This window comes from Pristis pectinata, chromosome 14, assembly GCF_009764475.1.
Source record: "Pristis pectinata isolate sPriPec2 chromosome 14, sPriPec2.1.pri, whole genome shotgun sequence".
NCBI lineage: Eukaryota > Metazoa > Chordata > Chondrichthyes > Rhinopristiformes > Pristidae > Pristis > Pristis pectinata.
The window spans coordinates 24,502,864-24,524,100 of NC_067418.1; the positions used below are offsets into that span (position 1 = coordinate 24,502,864).

Consider the following 21,237-nt stretch of genomic DNA (forward strand, 5'->3'; position numbering starts at 1 on the left):
GAAATCTCCAAAAACTGATATACTTTTTAACTTCTGAATTCTTATCAGACTTGACACATGATTTTATCCTCCACCAGTCAAAAATGGGAGTGTTAACCATTATTAGTGAAATAGAGCACACATCTGAATATCTACTGAGGCTACACAATTATGTCCCTGTAATTTAAGTCCTTCAAGAATTTTTACTTTAAATGCATTTCTTTTGGGAATTTTGTTCTTTGTATGAATGATTTACGGCATTATATTTTTGTTGCTCTAAATATCCTAAGCAGGCTTGGCTGTTGTTGTCCTTGGCAAGGATATAGCCCCTAAGGCATGTGCACATCCCAGCTAATACCAGGTAAATATATTAACCAATGTCAGGAATGTCTGTTTGCTTTCTCTGTGTATCATCTCCACCCACAGCTTGCTCTTGATGGAGAGGGGAAGGGAATGCCAGTGCATATGGATTGCAGTGTTATTGTTTAATCTCCAAACCAAGTTACAATACTGTAAATTGCATGCGAGTTATCTTTTCTCTCCCAAAAAGGCTGTGTTCCCGAATGCCCCCAACTGGATATTTGGGTGCAGTTAGGAAAAATCAAAGTTTTTCTCAACTCCATATATTTCTTCCTTGCACCTTTCAGATGTTTGTGATTGTACAACCAACATCGAGACTTGTGTCCTCTTTAGGTGGGAAGATTGCCCATCCAACATCTCGGAACATCATTCACCTCAATTGCTCCAAATACTCCTGTTAAGGCATTTTGAATTTTTGTGATAGTTCTCCTTCCCTTTTGCAGGGTGCTGTCTCTGCCTGGTGACTGTATACATTCTTAAGCTTTTAATGAAAATCAACAAAAAAAAATTGAAATTACAACGAGAAAAGTTGGAAACAGACCAGACAGCATTTGTGAAAAGTGAAAAAGTGTCAACATTTCACGTCCAAGACGATTATTCTACAATTTTCAAGTTTGACTGAAGGGACAACTGTGCCATCTGCTCCCTTAAGTCACAATCAATAATGTTTTTGTAGTTCACAATAAAGAAATCATTGGCCACTCCAACCTGGCAATTATTGCCACAAGGCTTGAATCTTGCTAAATAAGCAAGAGATGCTGCCTTGCTCAGGAAGGTGAGTAGCCAGCAGGTCAAAGCTCCTATGATGTAGAACAAGACAAATGAAAACTTGGACTGGGGAATTGGAGCAGAATACAAATGTTTCTTTCTGCAAAAATTGAAGTTAAAAGTTAACCGGAAACCACCAAAAACAATGCATGCAGTAATGACTATAAATGGGCATCTAGTTTATTCAGACAGAATTTGGGTGCTTTGCTTGGCAGCAAATGGCCGCAATCAGCTTCCCTTCTCTCTGGAAACAATTTTGTCTCTCTTGTAGATTATAATCATCTCAAATTCTAATATGTTTGTCAGAAAAACAGAACCATAACACAGTAGTTATCATTAATTATACTCTCAAAATTAATACCAAGAAGTGAAGAGTACATCACTGCTCTTTGAATCTGCTAATTTTTTTTATCACCTCTGTACCCTTTTTGAAGGTGTACTTCCAGGGGAGTGTACTGTGCTATCACTTAATCCTAAATGTTATAATATGCCCTCTCATGTTGTATCCGCTCTTGTTCAACCATTAATTATGTTTTTGAACTGTGTGAGAGAGATAGCCAAGAAAGGCATCTTGTGTTAGTAAAGATGAGTGCATTGCAGTGCTATGAGGAGAGAACGGGGAGAAAATGCAAAATAAATGTCTGCCTAGCCACATGGGATGTTCCTTTATTGTTTTCATGGGGAGGTTGTTTAAGACGCTAATTTTCCATATTTTTAATAAGTCATAATATAAACACATTAGATGCTGGAAATGCAAAATGGGTCTCTCTATTTGAATCCCAGAGGAAAAAGTGGCATTTTATCATAATTGTCACTTCTGCCTATATAATAGTGTCAAACTTCAAAATATTGAACTATGATGTGCTTGTGACAAGTTGACTACTTCAACATTACTTGGTTAACAAGTGGAACAACTAAGATTCATAGGCGAGATGAGGTTGCAGATGCTAGAATCTGGAGCAACAAACAATCTGCTGGAGGAACTCGACAGGTCGATCTGCATCTATGGGAGGAAAGGAATTGCTGACGTTTCAGACTGAAACCCTGCATCAAGTCCTGATGCAGGGTTTCAACCCAAAACGTCGACATTTCCTCCCACAGATGCTGCTCGACCTGCTGAGTCCCTCCATCAGATTGTTTGTTCAACTACTGTTCCTACTTTTGATTGTTTTATGGGGATTCTGATTGGAGTGTGGAGACATTGATGAGTGGCATTTTATTCAGCTGTCCAGTCTGCCACAGAGTGAATGTGTGAAGAGTGGCCTTGTTTGTGACTGCTGGGATTTGATTGCAGCATCAGTCAGTTACTAGTACTTTGAGGTTGTGATTGGGAGGTGGATAAGAGCAATCCACCTAGTCTCACCCCTGCTGTCTCCCCATAGCCCTGCAAATTTGTTCCTCTCAGATACTCATTCCGCTGTCTTGTGAATGCTGCAATCAAATCTACCTCTATTATTACCACAGGCAGTGTATTCCAGACTCTCTCCACTTGCTGTGTTTTTTAAAAATTTACTTTCTCTTCTTTTGCTAGTCAGCTTGTTCCCTAGTTTTGGATCCCTCTGCCAATGGGAACTGTTTCTCTCTACCTCTGTCTATACTCTTCATGATTTTAAGTATCTCTAATAGATCTCCTTGCAACCTCATGTGTTCCAAGTAAAACAGCCCAAGCTTCTTCAATCTATTCATATATCCAAGATCCCTGCAATCATTTTGGTAAATCCTGCACTATCTCAAATCTCCACATCTTTCCTAAAATATCATCCACAACTGGACACGGTTAGTTGTAGCCAAATCTGTGTTTTATAAAGGTTCATCCTGATGTTTACACAGTTCAGAGTCCTAGATGGTTTAATACTTTTCTCGATGTGCCTTGGCACTTAGAATGAATTGTGCAGGTACCCCTATTGTGCCCTCTATTACTACTTTCCTTGCAATTCCATGTTTTGTGTTATTATTTGTGTGGTTGGAAATTGTGCCTTGTATACCCAAATCATGAATTATAAATTGACAAAAGCAGTGGTCCCAGTACCACCCCTTGAGGAACTCCACTGTATGCTTCATGCCAGTCTGAAAAATGGTTTTGCTACCACTGACTCCTGTTCCTTAGACAATTTTCATTCCATGATACAAAAGAACATTTTAGTCCATGTTCTTCAGGCTTGATGGCAAGTCGTTTATGTGGCATTTTACAAAAAAAAATCTTTTGGAAGTTCATGTGCATCACTTTAGCTGCATTCCCTTCATCAATCCTTTTGCTATTTCAAAAGGCTCTAGCAAGTTAGTTAGATATGATTTGCCTTAAACAAATCCAAACTCCTATTTGCATTTTGTACTCCAGTTTGTAATATTGTAGCCACTGGCATAATTTCAGACGTTGTATAAAACTGATGTATTTAACTCCCTTCCAGTTGGTGACATTGTACAGTATTGCATGTTTTGTTTGTTTCTATCTTGTGATACAGATTTCCTGAAAATGCTTTGTTTTTTTTTCCCAGTTACTGAAGATGAAAGGCCTAATATCTAAAAGAAAGTAACTAATGCTGATCATCTTGATAACATGGCACTCAACCATGTGTTAGCACAAGTGCTTCGAGAAACAGCCAGTCAAAGGCTAGCAAGTCTAGGCATATTTGTTGGTGGAGTTGCACCACCCCAAATGTTTAGACCTGAGGATATGACTTCTGCACTTTTTATTTCCAATGAAATATTTTTAAAGCACCAAAAGAAATGTTTAATTGTGCAGTGTTTGTCCTTTTGATGACCTGTGAACCATTTTTTCTTGCTGTGGTATAATTGCATTTGGTTTGGTTGCCTTCACTTTTTTATGTATTCATGGAACTTTAGGTAGTTCTTCTTCCATCCCATGATTCATCACTCCTATGTATAGTTTTTCCTTGTACATTGATGAACCTAGCATACATGTTTCCCAGCAAGGATAAATGTTTGGCAGTTACTTTATATTTGTCTATTCTTTTTCTGCTTTCCTCTGTCACTATATGTAGAAACTCTTGTAAAACAAAATACATCTGATTTTTACATCTGGTGTTACTGATGACAAATTATTGCTTTTAAATAGAGTTCAGTTGGCCAGCACATCTTGTGCAATGTGCTCATTTAAGCTGATGTCTTTTTACATTCCAGCAATTTAAGTAATCAGATTGGCACAGATCAAGGGCTTTTCTGTAGAGTCTGTGACTTTCAGTAATGGCAATTAATATCTGATAAAATATGATAAACAATCTGAAGAATTGAGTACTATTTTTATATTTGGTAGAAAATCCTTTCCACTATGATGCAGTGTTTCATATTCTAGTACATGCTCCACAACATTTTGTAGTGGTCATATGGAAGAATTGCCCTATTATATGAGTGGATCTTTCTCTTCCATATTGTTCAAGTGTGCCATTCCCCCACCACCATACCCCAAATGTACTTCCCGTAAACCGTGAACCCATCAACATTCAAAGATCAGTCAGCCTCGGGCTTGTAGACAGCTTCCCAGATGGAATACTTTGCTGGTCAAAAGTGTTACCTTGATTTCTTTTCTCTGAAAAGATGCTGACCTATTGGAGCAATGTACATTGTGATAGTCCATTATAGAATCATTCAGCCTTCCTATGGAGAAGGGGATTGCAGCGGTTGGTGGGGAGAAATATTTTGGAAGTAGTCTTCTGGGCTAAGTGATTTCTGGTCAAAGCTACACAATATGGATGTGAATTTGTAAGCAATCGTGTTATTGATTTTAATGAAAGTAATGATTTGTGACACCTTACCAAAGTCCACCATGACCTGGGTAACTACTGTGCTGTCTTTCTAGCACATGTAATAGGGAGATGGCAGAAATATTAGGTTATTATTTTGCTTCAGTATTTACTAGGTGGACCTGATATTGGATGATAAGAAAGTAATGCGTTTGAAATAGAAAGAGATATTAAGTATTAAGTATCTAACCAAGCTCAGCAGATGAAACACCTGGTTCAGATGAATTGCATCCATACATTTGAAAGGAATCCAAGGAAGATGTGGCAGAGGCATTGCCTCACAAAGATTAATGAATAAGGTCCAGTGAATGCAGAGTTGGGGTGAGAAGCCACTTGCTGGTTTTAGAACATAAAGCTAAAAGTGTGAGAAAAGAGTAGCTGTAACTAGTGGAAGGAGGTGAGTAGTGGTATTGAAAAGTATCAATGCAAGGACTACTGTTGTGCACAATTTACCAAGGCCATAAAACAAAAACCTTGAGTATTAGGGTTTATTTCTTGAAGAAAATAAATGAAAAATAATTTTAAATGCTAAAGCTGCTTGGAACTTGCATCATGCTGCATACATTTTTGGTTACCTTTTTGAGTCATTGAAAAAAGTGCAGAGAAGATGTCCAAAGCTGATGCCAGAAATATGAGGGTATACATTATCAGGAAAGGAGAAAGAGGATGGGTTTCCTTTATGAGAAACGGTGGCTGAAGGATGATCTTGAGTTCTTAATGATGGGTTTTGATAGATTGGATACAGTGATTGCTTCCACATGTGGGAAAGATCATTAGTGTATAAATAGAGGCCATCATTATAAGAAAACGATCGAGATCGAGATCCAGAGGGGAATTTCAGGGAATAAAATCTTCCTATGCTAATTCAAGTAAGAACATGGAATTTGTCACAGGAGAAAATAGTAAAGATGCATTTATTGATATTGGTTTATTATTGTCACTTGTACCGAGGTACAGTGAAAATTTTGTCTTGCATACCGATCGTACAGATCAATTCATTACACAGTGCAGTTACATTGAGTCAGTACAGAGTGCATTGATGTAGTACAGGTAAAAAAACAATAACAGTACAGAGTAAAGTGTCACAGCTACAGAGAAAGTGCAGTGCAATAACGTGCAAGGTCACAACAAGGTAGATCGTGAAGTCATAGTCCATCTCATTGTGTAAGGGAACCGTTCAATAGTCTTATCATGGTGACGTAGAAGCTGTCCTTAAGTCTGGTGGTACGTGCCCTCAGGCTCCTGTATCTTCTACCTGATGGAAGAGGAGAGAAGAGAGAATGTCCTGGGTGGATGGGGTCTTTGATTATGCTGGCTGCTTCGCCGAGACAACGAGAGGTAAAGACAGAGTCCAAGGAGGGGAGGCTGGTGTCTGCGATGCGCTGGGCCGTGTCCACAACTCTCTGCAGTTTCTTGCAGTCCTGGGCAGAGCAGTTGCCGTAACAAGCCGTGATACATCCAGATATATTGCTTTCTATGCTGTGTCGGTAAAAGTTGGTGAGAGTCAAAGGGGACAAACCAAATTTCTTTAGCCTCCTGAGGAAGTAGAGGTGCTGGTGAGCTTTCTTGGCCGTGGCATCTACATGATTTGACCAAGACAGGCTGTTGGTGATGTTCACTTCCAGGAACTTGAAGCTCTCAACCCCTTTGACCTCAGCACCATTGATGTAGACAGGTGCATGTACACCGCCCCCTTTCCTGAAGTCAATGACCAGCTCTTTTGTTTTGTTGTCATTGAGGGAAAAGTTGTTGTCATGACACCATTCCACTAAGCTCTCTATTTCCTTCCTGTACTCCATCTCATTGCTGTTTGAGATACGGCCTACAACGGTGGTATCATCTGCAAACTTGTAAATGGAGTTAGAGCAGAATCTGGCCACACAGTCATGAGTGTATAGGGAGTAGAGTATAGCTGAGGACGCAGCCTTGTGGGGCACCAGTGTTGAGAATAATCGTGCCAGAGGCATTGCTGCCTATCCTCACTGATTGTGGTCTGTTTGTTAGAAAGTCAGGGAGGTGTTGAGTCCTAGGTCTCTGAGTTTGGTGACAAGCTTGCTTGGGATTATTGTATTGAAGGCAGAGCTGTAGTCAATAAACAAAAGTCTAACGTAGGTGTCTTTACTGTCCAGATGCTCCAGAGCTGAGTGTAGGGCCAGGGAGATGGCATCCGCTGTAGGCCTGTTTCGGCGATAGGCGAATTGCAGTGGGTCGAGGTTGTCTGGGAGGCTGGAGTTGATGTGTGCCATGACCAACCTCTCATAGCACCTCACGATGGTGGATGTCAGAGCCACTGGTCGATAGTCATTAAGAGGAGATGGGCAAGCATATGAGGTAGAAGGGAGAAAGAGTGTTATGCTGAAAGATTTGGATAAGGGATGGAGATTTATTGGAATGTAAACCTTGGCAAAATGAGCGAAATTGTGCATTTTTCTGCTGTAGTCTGAGGCAGCTTTGGTGTGATCTATTATGGGCTAATAAATTATAGTATTAACAGATTAAAAAGAAATCAGATATATTGAATTAAGGTTTTTAATGGTTCATAAGAGTCATGTTCTTTACATTGAATTTCCAAATGGTAAGCAACTTTTAAAGCCCTTGATATTGAAGAACGTGGATGCACAATTGGCTCAGAGTTATGCTAAATAAGGCTAAAATTTACAGATGTGTAGTTCTGAAATGTAATAATGAGGATAGTAACAGATACTTGGTGGACATGGGCTGGGTAAATGGACAGATATGTAGTAGAGGAAATTTTAATGCAGAGGAATGTGAATTAATACATTTGGAAGGACAAAGGGGGAAAGATGATGCCTGTACAGAATTAGAAATAGATTTATTGACACTGACTTGGACGACGTGAAATTTGTTGTTTTGCGGCAGCAGTACAGTGCAAAGACATTAAAATTACTATAAATTACAAAAATACTAGAAAAAAAAGGAATGACGAGGTAGTGTTCATGGATGGTTCAGAAATCTGATGGCAGAGGTGAAGGAGCTGTTTCTAAATTGAGTGTGGGTCTTCAAGCTCCTGTACCACCTCCCCGATGGTAGTAATGAGGAGAGAGCATATCCTGGATGGTTACATACTATATACTGCAGTTTTAACTGCAGGAATGGAGAGAGCTGGAGGATTTGAGAAGACTATAAACAAGCAAAGGACTTGTATAAATGATGGCATTGAGTGCAAAAGCAAGGGGATTATGCCCAGTATTTATAAAATACTGATGAGAAATAGGAGCAGAGGTTGGCCATTTTGGTTCTTCAAGTGCTATTCAGTTGTAGACAAACATCAGAAAGGATGACAAAGCCCTGGAGAGCGTGCAGAAGAGATTGACGGCAATTATACAAGGCTGAGGAACTTTTTATTCTGTGGAGACTGGAGATGATACACCGTCTGCCTTGGAACAGAAGTTAGATGAAGTTGTTCAAAATCGTAAATTATATTTTGAATACTTTCACTGGAGAATACAGATCTCAAGCAATCAACTTTAGACTAGAAGGTTAGACGTTAACTTTTCAAAGGGACTTGGATAAAAATGGGGAGTGGTAGATAATGCCACAGTGTTGAGCCATATCCAAGGAATGTGAGTAATGGATAGCTCTTTTCCAAGAGCAAGCACAGGCACGATGGGCAGAATGTGCTGTATCACTCAGATCCTACATTCACTTGTACAGGGGCATCTTGTTCTCAGTTGACGACTGTAGAGGAATTCAGTCTGATTTGTATTAGTGGCTCTGGAATTGGAGGGTATTTTACCAACCAGTCATACTGGGTGGACTGCCCACAAGTCTCTAAAGAATTATACCTGAATTCCAAAAACTAGAGAGTAGCACACTTAAGGGTATTGTGTCGCTTGTGGTGTTTATTTCATTTTTACTCTTTCATGGCTTGTGTCAATTTACCTTAACTTTAGACTACTGTACTGCTTAGAGCAAGTTTCTGTTGGCTTGTTTATACTGAGGGGAAATGGACTGAAAGAAGCCAGTTCATACATGGTTCTGTAGGAACTGCATTTTTTAAAAAAAAATTCTGTTCCTGTTTCAACCTGTCTCGTCGAGTAGCCTAGACAGATGTGAGCTTGAGCATGTCCTGGCATGACGATACTATGCATCCTCTGTTCTTCACAAAAATGGCATGGTCAGGGATTCGAAGCAGAATTTCTCTTAAACGAAATTATCCTTTTTCTTGCAATCTTAATAATACATCAGTACGTACACTTTCACATGATGCACATTGCAGAACAAATTTCCTAATTGGAGAATCCACAACATTTGAAGTGTTGATCATAGAGCTCATGAGCAAGTGATTAAAATACCAAAATCCCATGTTGTGAAAAATGAATTTGACTCCAGATGCTATAAACCTGTGACCCTGACACTTGTGTTCCTCTTTCACTTCAGTTTTATATCATTTATTGCTGAATGTATTATTAAAAGTTAAATTCGGCTTTGGTCTTTTAAAAAAATTCTTGGAATATTTATTTTCTCCACCAGCTGCACGTCACAACTAAATGCCTATATTGAATAATGGAATTCATTTTTGGCCTTGCCTCATAAGCCGGGGGAACATATTTTCTGCACCTGATGTTCAATTTTTTGGGTGAGGGAAAGATGAAAATCTGAACGGATGAGAAACTTGAGGGCTTCAAACTGTGTGAACATTTATCAAGTCACATTTTTCTCAGTTATTCATGGTTGAAGAAACTGGTCTCAATGTTTTTCTGTGATTTTCCAACTCTGGTTGTTTATTAATTCATATCGGCGGTTTGTTAATGCCCAGGTCTGGAATAATGACTGTGTGCTTTTTATGAGAAAGATGGACTCAGCCATGGGGCTGCTATCTTTACATATAAAACTGAAACTAAATAGGAAGATCATCACTAGAGATAGTAATTAATTTTATTTTGTTTAAAAAGTCGAAGTATTTGCATGGAGCACTTTTAATTAATGTAATGAGAATGGGCAAAGGTACTTTAACATTTTTAAGGATGGGGTAACACCAACCTTGGGTGTAAAATCTCACTCAGAAACTCCAGTCTGGGACATTCTAAACATTACAGGTCCACAGGGGTCAGGGAAGGGTTATATAGAAGGTCTGTTACAGGCCCACAGGGGTTGGGGAAGGGCTATGTAGAGCCATTCGTGATTGCAGCGACGGTATCAACGTGAGGTGAGTACAAGGAAGCAAAGTGGTGGAAGCAGCTAACCAATGGCTTTGGTTTTCTGATTCCGAAGTTGTAAAAGAAAAGCCATTCCTGCAAAATTTTATGTTTGATGGAGCTGGGGAATTGAGAAAAGGATCACAAGATCACAAGACAAGGGAGCAGAAGTAGGCCATTCGGCCCATTGAGTCTGCTCCAAGGAAAAGGGAAAAAAGAAAAAGAAATGAAAAATGGGGGGAGGGGAGAGGAAAAAAAACACTATTCTAATCCCAATTTCTGGCCTTATCCCCATATCCCTTGATATCCCGACTATTTAGATATCTATCTATCTCTTCCTTAAACGCCCCCAATGATCTGGCCTCCACTACTGTACCTGGCAAGGAATTCCACAAATTAACCACCCTCTGGCTAAAGAAATTTCTCCTCATCTCTGTGTTAAAATTGTACCCTCTAATTCTAAGATTGTGCCCCCTGGTCCTGGACTCACCCACCAAGGGAAACAGCCTAGCCACATCTACTCTGTCCAGTCCTTTCAACATTTTAAATGTCTCTATGAGGTCCCCTCTCATTCTTCTGTACTCCAGTGAGTACAGTCCAAGAGCAGACAAATGCTCATCATACGTAAGCACTTTCATTCCGGGAGTCATCCTCGTAAATCTCCTCTGAACCCTCTCCAACATTAGCACATCCTTCCTAAGATATGGGGCCCAAAACTGTGCACACTATTCCAAATGAGGCCTCACTAGTGCCCTGTAGAGCCTCATCAACACTTCCTTACTTTTATACACTATACCTCTCAAAATGAACGCCAACATAGCATTCGCTTTCTTTACCACCGATCCGACCTGGTGGTTAACCTTTAAGGTATCCTGCGCGAGTACCCCCAAGTCCCTTTGTACTTCTGTACTTTGAATTTTCTCTCCTTCTAGATAATAATCTGCCCGTTTATTTCTGTTTCCAAAGTGTACAACTGCACATTTCTCAACATTGAATCTCACCTGCCATTTCCTTGCCCATTCTCCTATACTATCTAGGTCTCTCTGCAAACTTCCTGTCTCCTCAATACTTCCTACTGCTCCACCTATCGTGGTGTCATCCGCAAACTTAGCCACAAAACCATTTACTCCATCATCCAAATCGTTAATGTACAAGGTAAAAAGAAGTGGCCCCAACACCGACCCCTGCGGAACACCACTAGTAACCGGTAGCCAACCAGAACAAGATCCTTTTATTTCCTCCCTTTGCTTCCTGCCAACCAGCCAATGCTCCACCCATTCTGTTATCCTGCCTGTAATTCCATGACCTCTCATCTTGTTAATCAGTCTCTTATGCGGCACCTTGTCGAAGGCCTTTTGAAAGTCTAAATACACAACATCTACCGCCTCTCCCTTATTCACCCTACCTGTGATTTCTTCAAAAAGCTCCAATAGGTTGGTCAGGCAGGATCTTCCCTTCACAAAACCATGTTGGCTAGGACCTATCTTGCCTTGCACCTCTAGGTATTCCATAACCACGTCCTTGAGGATAGATTCCAATAACTTTCCCACCACTGATGTCAGACCAGTAGGTCTGTAATTTCCTTTATGCTGCCTCCCACCTTTCTTATACAGCGGAACTACATTTGCGACCCTCCAGTCCTCCGGAACCATGCCGGAGTCTATCAATTCCTGGAAAATTATCACCAATGCCTCCGCTATCTCTAAAGCCACCTCCTTCAGAACCCAGGGATGCACCTCATCTGGCCCAGGAGACTTATCAGTCTTTAGCCCATGGAATGTTAGCGCTTGGTAATTGTAAAAATTGGCTCTCTACCTCAAGGCGATGTTGTATCGATGTACTTTGTTCCAAAAGCTGGAGAAATGAGGATTGGGATACATGTGGGGAGGACTTACTGGAAATCCTATTGATATAATGACGTCAATAAATGTTGCAGATGAGCCCATCTATCAGATGAAATAGTGGATGCAATTCACGTCTCAACATCCCCACAAACCCCCATGACACATCGTTGCTACCCCTTTAACAAAGTATTAAAAAAATCAAGCAAGTTAGAAACCATTTCTAAATATAGCTTTAGAGAGTAAAAGTGGTGAAATTTAAAGAAAAATCTGTATTGTGAAGTTGTTGGGTATTTGGGGTTTAACCTGTTATTTGGCAGAAAAGTGTTGGTATCTTCATGTCTCATTGTAAATGGACTGTTCATTCTTTAGTAGTAAATTACTTTCCACTTCCCGCAGCTGGAACATGAGGAGTGGAGACTTGAGAGGATAACATTCTGGATTTCAGTTCCTAATTGCTGTTCATTGAACCTTACAAAAAAAGACAATTTTGTGAGCACCGTGTGAGAATGTGATTGCTTCCATTATGGAATAGTTTTGAGAAGTTTCAAAGGACTGCATCAGTTTAAGCATTTATTCTCGCTCCCTAATTTCCTTTTGAAGGCGGCTCATTTCTACCTTTTGAGGGAAATTAGGGAGGGACAGTGAATGCTCATCTTGCATGTGACACTTGCAACTTGAAAAATGAATTGAAATAAAACATCAATGTGTGTTTATTGCAAACACAGTGTAATGCATTTATCTCTGAGAGTTTAAAAACTGGCAGTAAGACTTTACAAAAAACATTACTTATTTTTGTTTAATCCATCTGCTTGACTCAGAATGGATACAGATTAATCATATGAATATAGTAATTTGCAACTACAGTTATATATGTACCATGGAATGGAAACATACTTTCTTGAAGATCTGTGTCAACAGAATTGCTGATAACAATTCAACGTTTTTCTGTTGTATGTAGGCTCTACAATTTTAAATATACATAAGGTAGGAGGCATAGAAGATCTGCTTGTAAAGGGTGGTATAGCAACTTTATTCATTTATCAGGTGTAGGTTACAAATGGTACAACTTCAGTGAATCTTGCTTTCATTCAAGCCAAGAGCTTTCAAGTCAAAAGATTTTGAGATCGTTAGATGACGTACTCATACTGGTCATATGATGTCACTTTTGTTAATCACTTGTTTGTTTTCAGAATAAAGTTTGTTGGATAAATTTCAACAAATTGAATTTAGCTTAAGTGTTTAAATTTAAGTAGGATATATATGATGTATGAAATAAAATTTTTCTTCAGTGCATGTGTGAGAGGTTCACTTCTGATTCCAAAATGTGGAAATGGTTAGATGAATAAGTGATCCATTTTAAACTTGTGGCTTTTTGTGCAAAGTTGTCAATGTGCCATAGAAGATGTTGAATACAGGCCGATGAAGCTGTATGTAGCCAGCTTTGTAACAGTTGTCCTAGGCTGTACTGGTACATCTCATGACAGATTAACATTAGCCAAGAAAGTTGTTCATCTTTTTTGATTCAAAAGTAAGAAGTAGAAGAAAAAGAGTCATGGAGTTATAAGGCATGGAAACAGGCCCTTCAGCTCAACTCATCTCTGTTGACCAAGGTGCCTTCCTGAGGTAGTTCCATTTGTCTGCATTTGGCCCATTATCCTTCCAGACTGGCTGTCTGGAGCTCCCTGGTTGCTAGCCATTTTAATTCTCCTCCCATTCCCATACTGACATGTCTGTACTCGGCGCCTCCACTACTTGGGTGAGGCTAAATGCAAACTAGAGGAGCAGCACCTTATTTCGCCTGGGTAGTCTACAAGCCAGTGGCATGAACATTGAATTCTCCAACTTGGGGTAATCTTCTCTCCCCCCCCCCCCCCCCCATTTCCTTTTCTCTCTCCTCCTGGTCCATCCTGTTCTTCCTGCACTTACCCTGCTTCTTTCCCCTTCTCCACCCACTCCATCTGCCATCACCCCCTTGCTCCTCCTTGTGGTTCCCTTCCCCATCTCCCTTGATCACATGCTCCACCTTCCTCTCTTATCAGATTCCATCATCTGCAGCCCTTTGTTGCATCCACCTATCACCTACCAACCTCTGTCGTAATTCCACTCTCCCCTCCTCCATCTGCCTATTGCTCCTCCTCACCTGGATCCATCTCTCGCTTGCTCTTGCTCTGCCCCTTCCCCTCATCTTTTTGTACTGCCTAGCTCCACTATCTTTCCGTCCAGATGAAGGGTCTCGACCTGAAACATCACCTGTCCATTTCCCTCCACAGATACTGCCTAATCTGCTGAGTTCCTCCAGCATCTTGTTGCTCCAGATTCCAGCATCAGCAGATACTTGTCTCCCTGTAAACCTTTCCTATCCATGAACTTGTCCAAATGTCTTTTAAACATTGTAATTGGACCTACTACCACTTCCTCTGGTAGCTCATTCTGTATATCCACTACCCTCTGTGTGTGGGGGGGGGGGGGGGGGGGGAAGAATCTTGCACTTCAGGTCCCCTTTAAAGATTTCCTGTCTCGCTTTAAACCTGTGCCCTTTAGTTTTAGACTTCCCTACACTGGGATAAGACTGAAAGAAAATTGGGCAGAGAGGAGTAAGAAATCCTTAGTGAAAGTAGCTGGTCTAATCACAGTATCAGTAGAGATGAGAGGAGCATACTGATGCAGAAGTTGGTTACTGCCTCTTTTATCTTTTAAATTCTGTGCAGCTGTTTTCAGCGATACGCCTAAAGTTTTTCCTTCTCTTCGTAGACACTCCCTAGATTTATGGTCTGAGCTGTTGATGAAATCAATGAACTGCTTGTCCTTTCATGCCAAATCCAGGCACCTCTTGTCTGATTGGTTGAAACTGAAGGTTGTTTGAAGCTCATTGCCGATGTGAATGTGGTTTAACTAGTTTTGAGTTGTAAAGAGACAAAGGAGGTTTGAAGACTGAGAAATTACTATGGTGGGAGATCATTTAAACCATAGTGAAGACAGGTCATTGCTTGGACAGCAGAAAACAGGATTGAATTACAAGATGGTTCTACAAGCTATGGGAAAAGTCTTAAGGTAGAGGGCCATTTGTCTTTTGCAAAGTAGTTGGTGTATAAAAGTGGGGAAAATGCATGAAAAATTATGATTTGTGGGTTATTTCATCTGTGTCAGCCATAGACATTACAGCTGAATTAAACAAGTGATTGGATACTATTATGTAACTTTTATTTTTACATTCATGCTCTCTCAAATGCAGTTACCTTCTACATAGTAACTAATTCGAAAACAATGTAAGTTGTTGTAATATGCATCAATTCTCCAAGTTTGCAGTAAAAGATGAAAGCATTGTGCAACTGTGTGTAAGTTGTAGATTTTTATCCTTGTAACAAGTGTGGATTAGTCACTTGGACTATTCCATTAAGAGGGAACAACTAGAGAACAATTTGAGAGACTAATAACACCAGTTGTGAAATACAGGAGAAAAAAATTAAATGATATAGTACATGTTTAATTTCCCTATAGAAATGTCGCATTGTAAAAAGTCAGTTAATGAAATTTGTAATACCGGAGTTTCAATGTTCTTTTGTGCTCTGAAAATAACTGCGTGTCTTGTATTGTTACCTGCAGTTGTGAGACTTAAAGCCTGACTGGGCTGTGTTAACAGTCTATGCTCTACAAAGGCTAACATTTGGTTAGCAGTTCTCTGGAGAGAAACCAATGAACTGAAGTTTACTTTTCAGTTTGTTCATGGCACCTATATGTTACAATTAAAGAGAAATGTCCTGAAAGGAACCCAAACGCACACCTCACTTGCAACATTTCGAAGTACTTTTGAAGTGTTGGCACAGTGCGCTTCAAGTGCCTGGCCTTGAGCTGACTTGAAACTGGAACCTTCTAATTCATGATCAAGAATGCTACCAACTGAACATAATTAACAATTAAAATCTTCTTATAAACTTTGAAATTGAGCTTTATCTTAATCTTGCAATGAAGATTAACAGTAGAGGCTGATTTTGTTGCAGAGTTTTATTATGTCTCCCCAGCTTGGAATTTGTTATAATTCTGTGTGTTGACTGCAGCATAGTCAGCAGCACTCACTTCTGAACCTTGACTCAAAATGCCTCTTGCAGAGAGATGTGTACAGAAATCTAGGCAGGTGAAAATGTAATATTGGATGACTACTGCACTGTCAGAGGTGATGTCTTTCAGATGAGATGTTAGATCGGGACCCTATCTACTTCTCAGATTAGATCAGATGAATCCATAGCATTGTTTTGAAGAGGAGCACAGGAGTTGTCCATAGTCTTGTAGTCAATATTTATCCCTCAACTAGATTCCAGAATCTGTAGTCCTTTGTTTCTCTGCAGAAACAGATAATCTGATTGTGGTCACATTACTTTTTGTGGCCACCACACTGTCCCTATTTTACAGCCAGTGAAGCAATTTGAAGAGCTGTCACTATTGTAATGAACATAAAAGGGGCCCATATAATTGCAAGTCTTTTATTACTACAGGAATGGGCCTATTGGGGTATTGGTTAAATCAGTTTGATTATAGTTGGGCTTTTGCTTTACACCATTTTAGCAAGTATTAAGTTTTTGATTAATACTGCTCAAAAGTATCAATCACAAATCTGCAAAGAAAGTCATTGGGCAGCTCAGTATTCATGAGGCCAAGGTAGTCAAACCTGCTTGTCAAAAGGCTGGGGTAAGTCGTCAAGCTGCAAGTGTTTGCCCCTAGTATCTTCCTTGTACCTGGGAATAATTTAAAGTTTTGTGTTCCATGTAGTGAGTGTACAGGCTGGATAACCTGTGAATGGCTACATTGTATTCACTAAAACTCAATCTTAACTCCATGAGTTAAGCTTCTATATTTTACATTTTGTGTAAAGTCTTCTGTAGAATCTTTGAATAAGTCAAACATTGCCAAATTTGCTCAGAGCAGCTTTGACTAGGTTTCTAATACATTTGTGTAGAATTAGTTTGGACATGTATTACATTTCTAAGCAGTGACAAAAAGTACTTGATGTAAATTCTTTTAAATTTAAAGCAAAAGCCAACTGGTGGAGGAATTCAGCAGGTCGAGCAGCATCGGTGAGGAGGAAGTAGTTGTTGATGCTTGCATTGGGACAATTCAATTCTGCCCCATTGGTATTGGTTTATTATTGTCACTTGTACCGAGGTACAGTGAAAAACTTGTCTTACAAACCAATCGTACAGGTCAATTCATTACGCAGTGCAGTTACATTGAGTTAGTACAGAGTGCATTGATGTAGTACAGGTAAAAACAATAACAGTACAGAGTAAAGTGTCACAGCTACAGAGAAAGTGCAGTGCAATAACGTGCAAGGTCACAACAAGGTAGATCGTGAAGTCATAGTCCATCTCATTGTATAAGGGAACCGTTCAATAGTCTTATCACAGTGGGGTAGAAGCTGGCCTTAAGTCTGGTGGTATGCGCCCTCAGGCTCCTGTATCTTCTACCCAATGGAAGAGGAGAGAAGAGAGAATGTCCTGGGTGGTGGGGTCTTTGATTATGCTGGCTGCTTCACCAAGACAACAAGAGGTAAAGGCAGAGTCCAAGGAGGGGAGGCTGGTGTCCGTGATGCACTGGGCTGTGTCCACAACTCTCTGCAGTTTCTTGAGGTCCTGGGCAGAGCAGTTGCCGTACCAAGCCATGATCCATCCAGATAGAATGCTTTCTATGGTGCATCGATAAAAGTTGGTGAGAGTCAAAGGGGACAAACCAAATTTCTTTAGCCTCCTGAGGAAGTAGAGGCGCTGGTGAGCTCTCTTGGCCGGGCATCCCCTGTTGCTTGACCCAGCAGTTTGTTTTTTTTGTTCCAGATTCCAGCATCTGCAGTCCCTTGACTCCATTTTTATTTAAATTTTGGCTTTGGATGTTGTTAATGCTAACCGTTATTGTGATTGCATTAGCAACACCACTTAACAGCTTGTAATGGGATACATTCCTTTAGGTAGGTTTGAAAAGGTGTTCTTCCAAAAGATTCTTCTTCCACTTTAAGATTTGCAAATAGCATTGCTAGATGTGCCCATTGTCCAGTTCCACATTAATTGAATTGCAAATTGTAACACCTGGGGTTCTATCTAAATATCTTTTACACATGATTAAATTTTTAAACTTTCTGAATTTGCTCAGCCTTTATTCTGATCAGCCTCCCTCTGTATTGTGGTTTGAAAAGCGTTACAGTTAAAGTCAAGACACAATTCCCAGCAGATGTCTTTCCACATAAGATAAGATTTCTTTATTAGTCACTTGTACATCGAAACACACAGTGAAATGCATCTTTTGCGTAGAGTCTTCTGGGGGCAGCCCGCAAGTGTCGCTGCGCTTCCAGCACCAACATAGCCTGCCCACAACTTCCTAACCCATACGTCTTTAGAATGTGGGAGGAAACCCACACAGACATGGGGAGAACATACAAACTCCTTGCAGACAGCATCCGGAATTGAACCTGGGTTGCTGGTGCTGTAAAGCGTTATTGCTAACCACTGCGCTACTGTGCCTGCCAGCAGGACCTTAGGTACTTTGGTGGGCATTTAACCAACCCTTTCCCCAGCACTTTCTCTATTACATTGGTGCTGCTTCCTGCATTCTTCAGAACTGTGAACTTTATGACCTTTGCTATCACTTCTACCCTGTCCTCAAATTGATTGGACCATTTCCAACACTTTTGTGGTTCCTTTTGTGGATCTCTCTGTCTCCATCACAGGACAAACTTTCCAATGATGTATACTATAAACCCACAGCTACCTTGACTACATCTCTTCCCCATCCATCTCTGTCTCAGTGGCACCTGCTCTCAAGAATGAAGCCTTCCATTCCAGGACATCTGAAATGTCCTCCTTTTTCACGAAACTTGTTTTCCCTTTTATGGTTGATGGAGCCCTCTCTCACATTTCCTCCATTTCCTGGACTTCTACTCTCATCTGCCCCCTTCCCTCCAAACAGAACAGAGGTGGAGTTCCTTTAGTCCTTGCCTTTCACCCTATTAGCCTCCACATTCCAGCACATCATCCTTCTTCATTTCCACCAGCTACAACAGGGTGCCACCACAAGCTGCATCTTCCCCTGTCCACCCCTTGGCCTTCTGCAGGGACCACTCTCTCCACTCATCCCTCCTACCCACCACTCCTGACCCTGGCGCTTTACTGTGCAACACTTGTTCCTACACCACCTCCCTCACAACCATCCAGAGCCCTCTCAGATGAGGCAAAGATTCATCTGCACCTCTTCCAACCTTGTTGACTGCATTCCTGTACGTCCGCAAGACCAAGTGCAGACTTGTCTGCAATGGACATCCCAAGCTTGCTCTTGCTCTCTCTCTCCCCTCCCGATCCACCCTTGGTCCTCCCATTTTTGTTTCCTTTCTCATCGTAGCAGCCCTCCAACTCTCCATCTCCCATTTTCGTTGCCCTTCCCATCCTGGTTGCATCCACCTATTACCCACACAATTCACCTGCTGGATCCCCTTCCCCTATGGTTCCATCTGCCCATCTCTCCATTACTATGTGAATGATCACTTTCAGCACTTGTAGCCTTTGTTCCCACTCACCAGCCTCTATCGCCACCTTCACCCTCCCCTCCCTGCCTAGCTCCATCTGCACCCCCCCCACTTCCTTGTCTGCTTCCACCAATTGCCCGCCCCTCCCCCAACTGGCTGTCTCCCCAACATCCCTCATTTCCCCTCACCCCCTCCCCCCACCCCCTCATCTATCAACTACCAACCCCTATCTCTCCCTTCACCAGCCCCGCCTCCACAGGTACTTTATACCGGCTACCTACCTTCCCACTCTGTCCTGGTGCAGGGTCTTGATCGGAAATGTTGACGATTCCTTTCCATCCACAGATGCTGCTCAACGCACAGAGTTCCTCCAGCAGTTTGTTTTTTTTTGTTCCAGATTACAGCATTTACATCTCTTGTATGTCTTTGGAACATCTTGGGTGATTTCAAGAATTAATATTCCATAACACCAATAGACTACCATTTTAAAGAATTTTCACTTTTTGCAGTGGAATAATTTGAAGTTAGACTTACTGTTTCCATGTTTAAGTTTGACAAGTTACATTACAATGTGCTACCTGTAAGCTGCAGTATTCTGCACAAGATACCGTATTTGTAGTAGCATAAACTTCAAAGCAGTGTTCTGGTTTTTCATTATCCTAAGATTACTGAAATTAAAGAAGAATTTAATAAACCTCCCCAATGCATTAAGTTTTTTGGATAGGCAGACTTTTTTCTCCAAAAATCATTGTCTGTTCTCAGAAGCAACTGAGTACAGTATCTATGTTAGCAAGCTTGAGGTCTGTTCACATTCCAGTTTAGTATTGATGCAGTCTTTAGGCTGCTTTGCAGCACTGTGCAAGTCATTGTCAAGGCCTGGACTGATTCCAGAGAACCATAGTGTAGCCGGTAGGTCTGCTGCCTCGCATCTCCAGTAACCTAGGTGTAATCCCGATCAGCAGTGCTGTCTGACTGGATTTGCACATTCCTCTGACCACATGGATTTCCTCTGGGTGCTCTGGTTTCCTCCCGCATTCCAATGACATGTGGGTTTGGTAGGTTAATTGGGGATGGTAAATAGCACAGAATCAATGGATTGAAGAGCCTCTTTCTGTGTTCTCTGACTCTGTGTCACAATGTGACAGTGTCCTCCAGCATTTTGCACTCTTGTGTCAGGCTCTGTTGCTTGATTAACAGTAGCAGTGGCATAAAACTTAAGTTAAGCATTCACCTCATGTATTTCCTTTCTCAAAACTCGGTAAAGCAGTAATTATTGAAATTTAGTAATATGGAGAGTTTAATAATGTGGAAATGGGGGTTAAAAAGTTGCATTTTTATTGAAATTTCAAATTATCAAATTTTAGGAGGATGATATTGTAGATGTGTGTAAATTCTTTATCAAAATTCAGCTTAGTTTATGCTAATATAATAAAACTCTTAATCTGATATGCTTGGGACTTTAATGCTGGACTGGCAGATTTTCTGGACTACTGCAATTAAAACCCCCCGAGGCACTATCAATTCATTGTTTCTTAGATGTTGCACAGGAGTATCATCAATTTTCCAGTGAACTCTCAGTATAAAGGGAGTGTGGAAAACGGGCCCTGGCAAACAAGATGCGAAACCATTGGGATTTGGGAACAGTTGGATAGCTGATCAAATGTATTCCAAAGATCATTCATTGACTATTGTTGGGGCTCTTAAATGCAGAGTGACTTCATTTATAGTAGTAATACTACCTCGCTGAAAGTGACTGCTGGACTCAAGTGGTCAAGGATAGTTTCACAAAGTATTGTAAAGTATGACAAAATGTTGTGCATGTTTACACTGAATTGTCATGATACCAAGGGAGAATAAATAAGCTG

The 21,237-nt window shown here is 40.7% G+C and overlaps 1 protein-coding gene across 5 annotated transcripts in view; it reads left to right on the top strand.

Moving 5' to 3' along the window:
- The window catches only part of LOC127577862 (MOB kinase activator 2), a 174,976-nt gene that overhangs the window by 126,397 nt on the left and 27,342 nt on the right, over nucleotides 1–21,237 (top strand). Inside the window, exon 1 of one of the 5 annotated variants that reach the window (XM_052029481.1) lies at nucleotides 14,772–14,922. The exons of the other annotated variants lie outside the window; for them this stretch is intronic. Coding sequence (XP_051885441.1) covers nucleotides 14,816–14,922 — 107 coding nt within the window. The 5' untranslated portion in view covers nucleotides 14,772–14,815. Of the gene's footprint in view, nucleotides 1–14,771; nucleotides 14,923–21,237 lie in introns of those variants that run through there. 5 annotated transcript variants of the gene reach the window in all.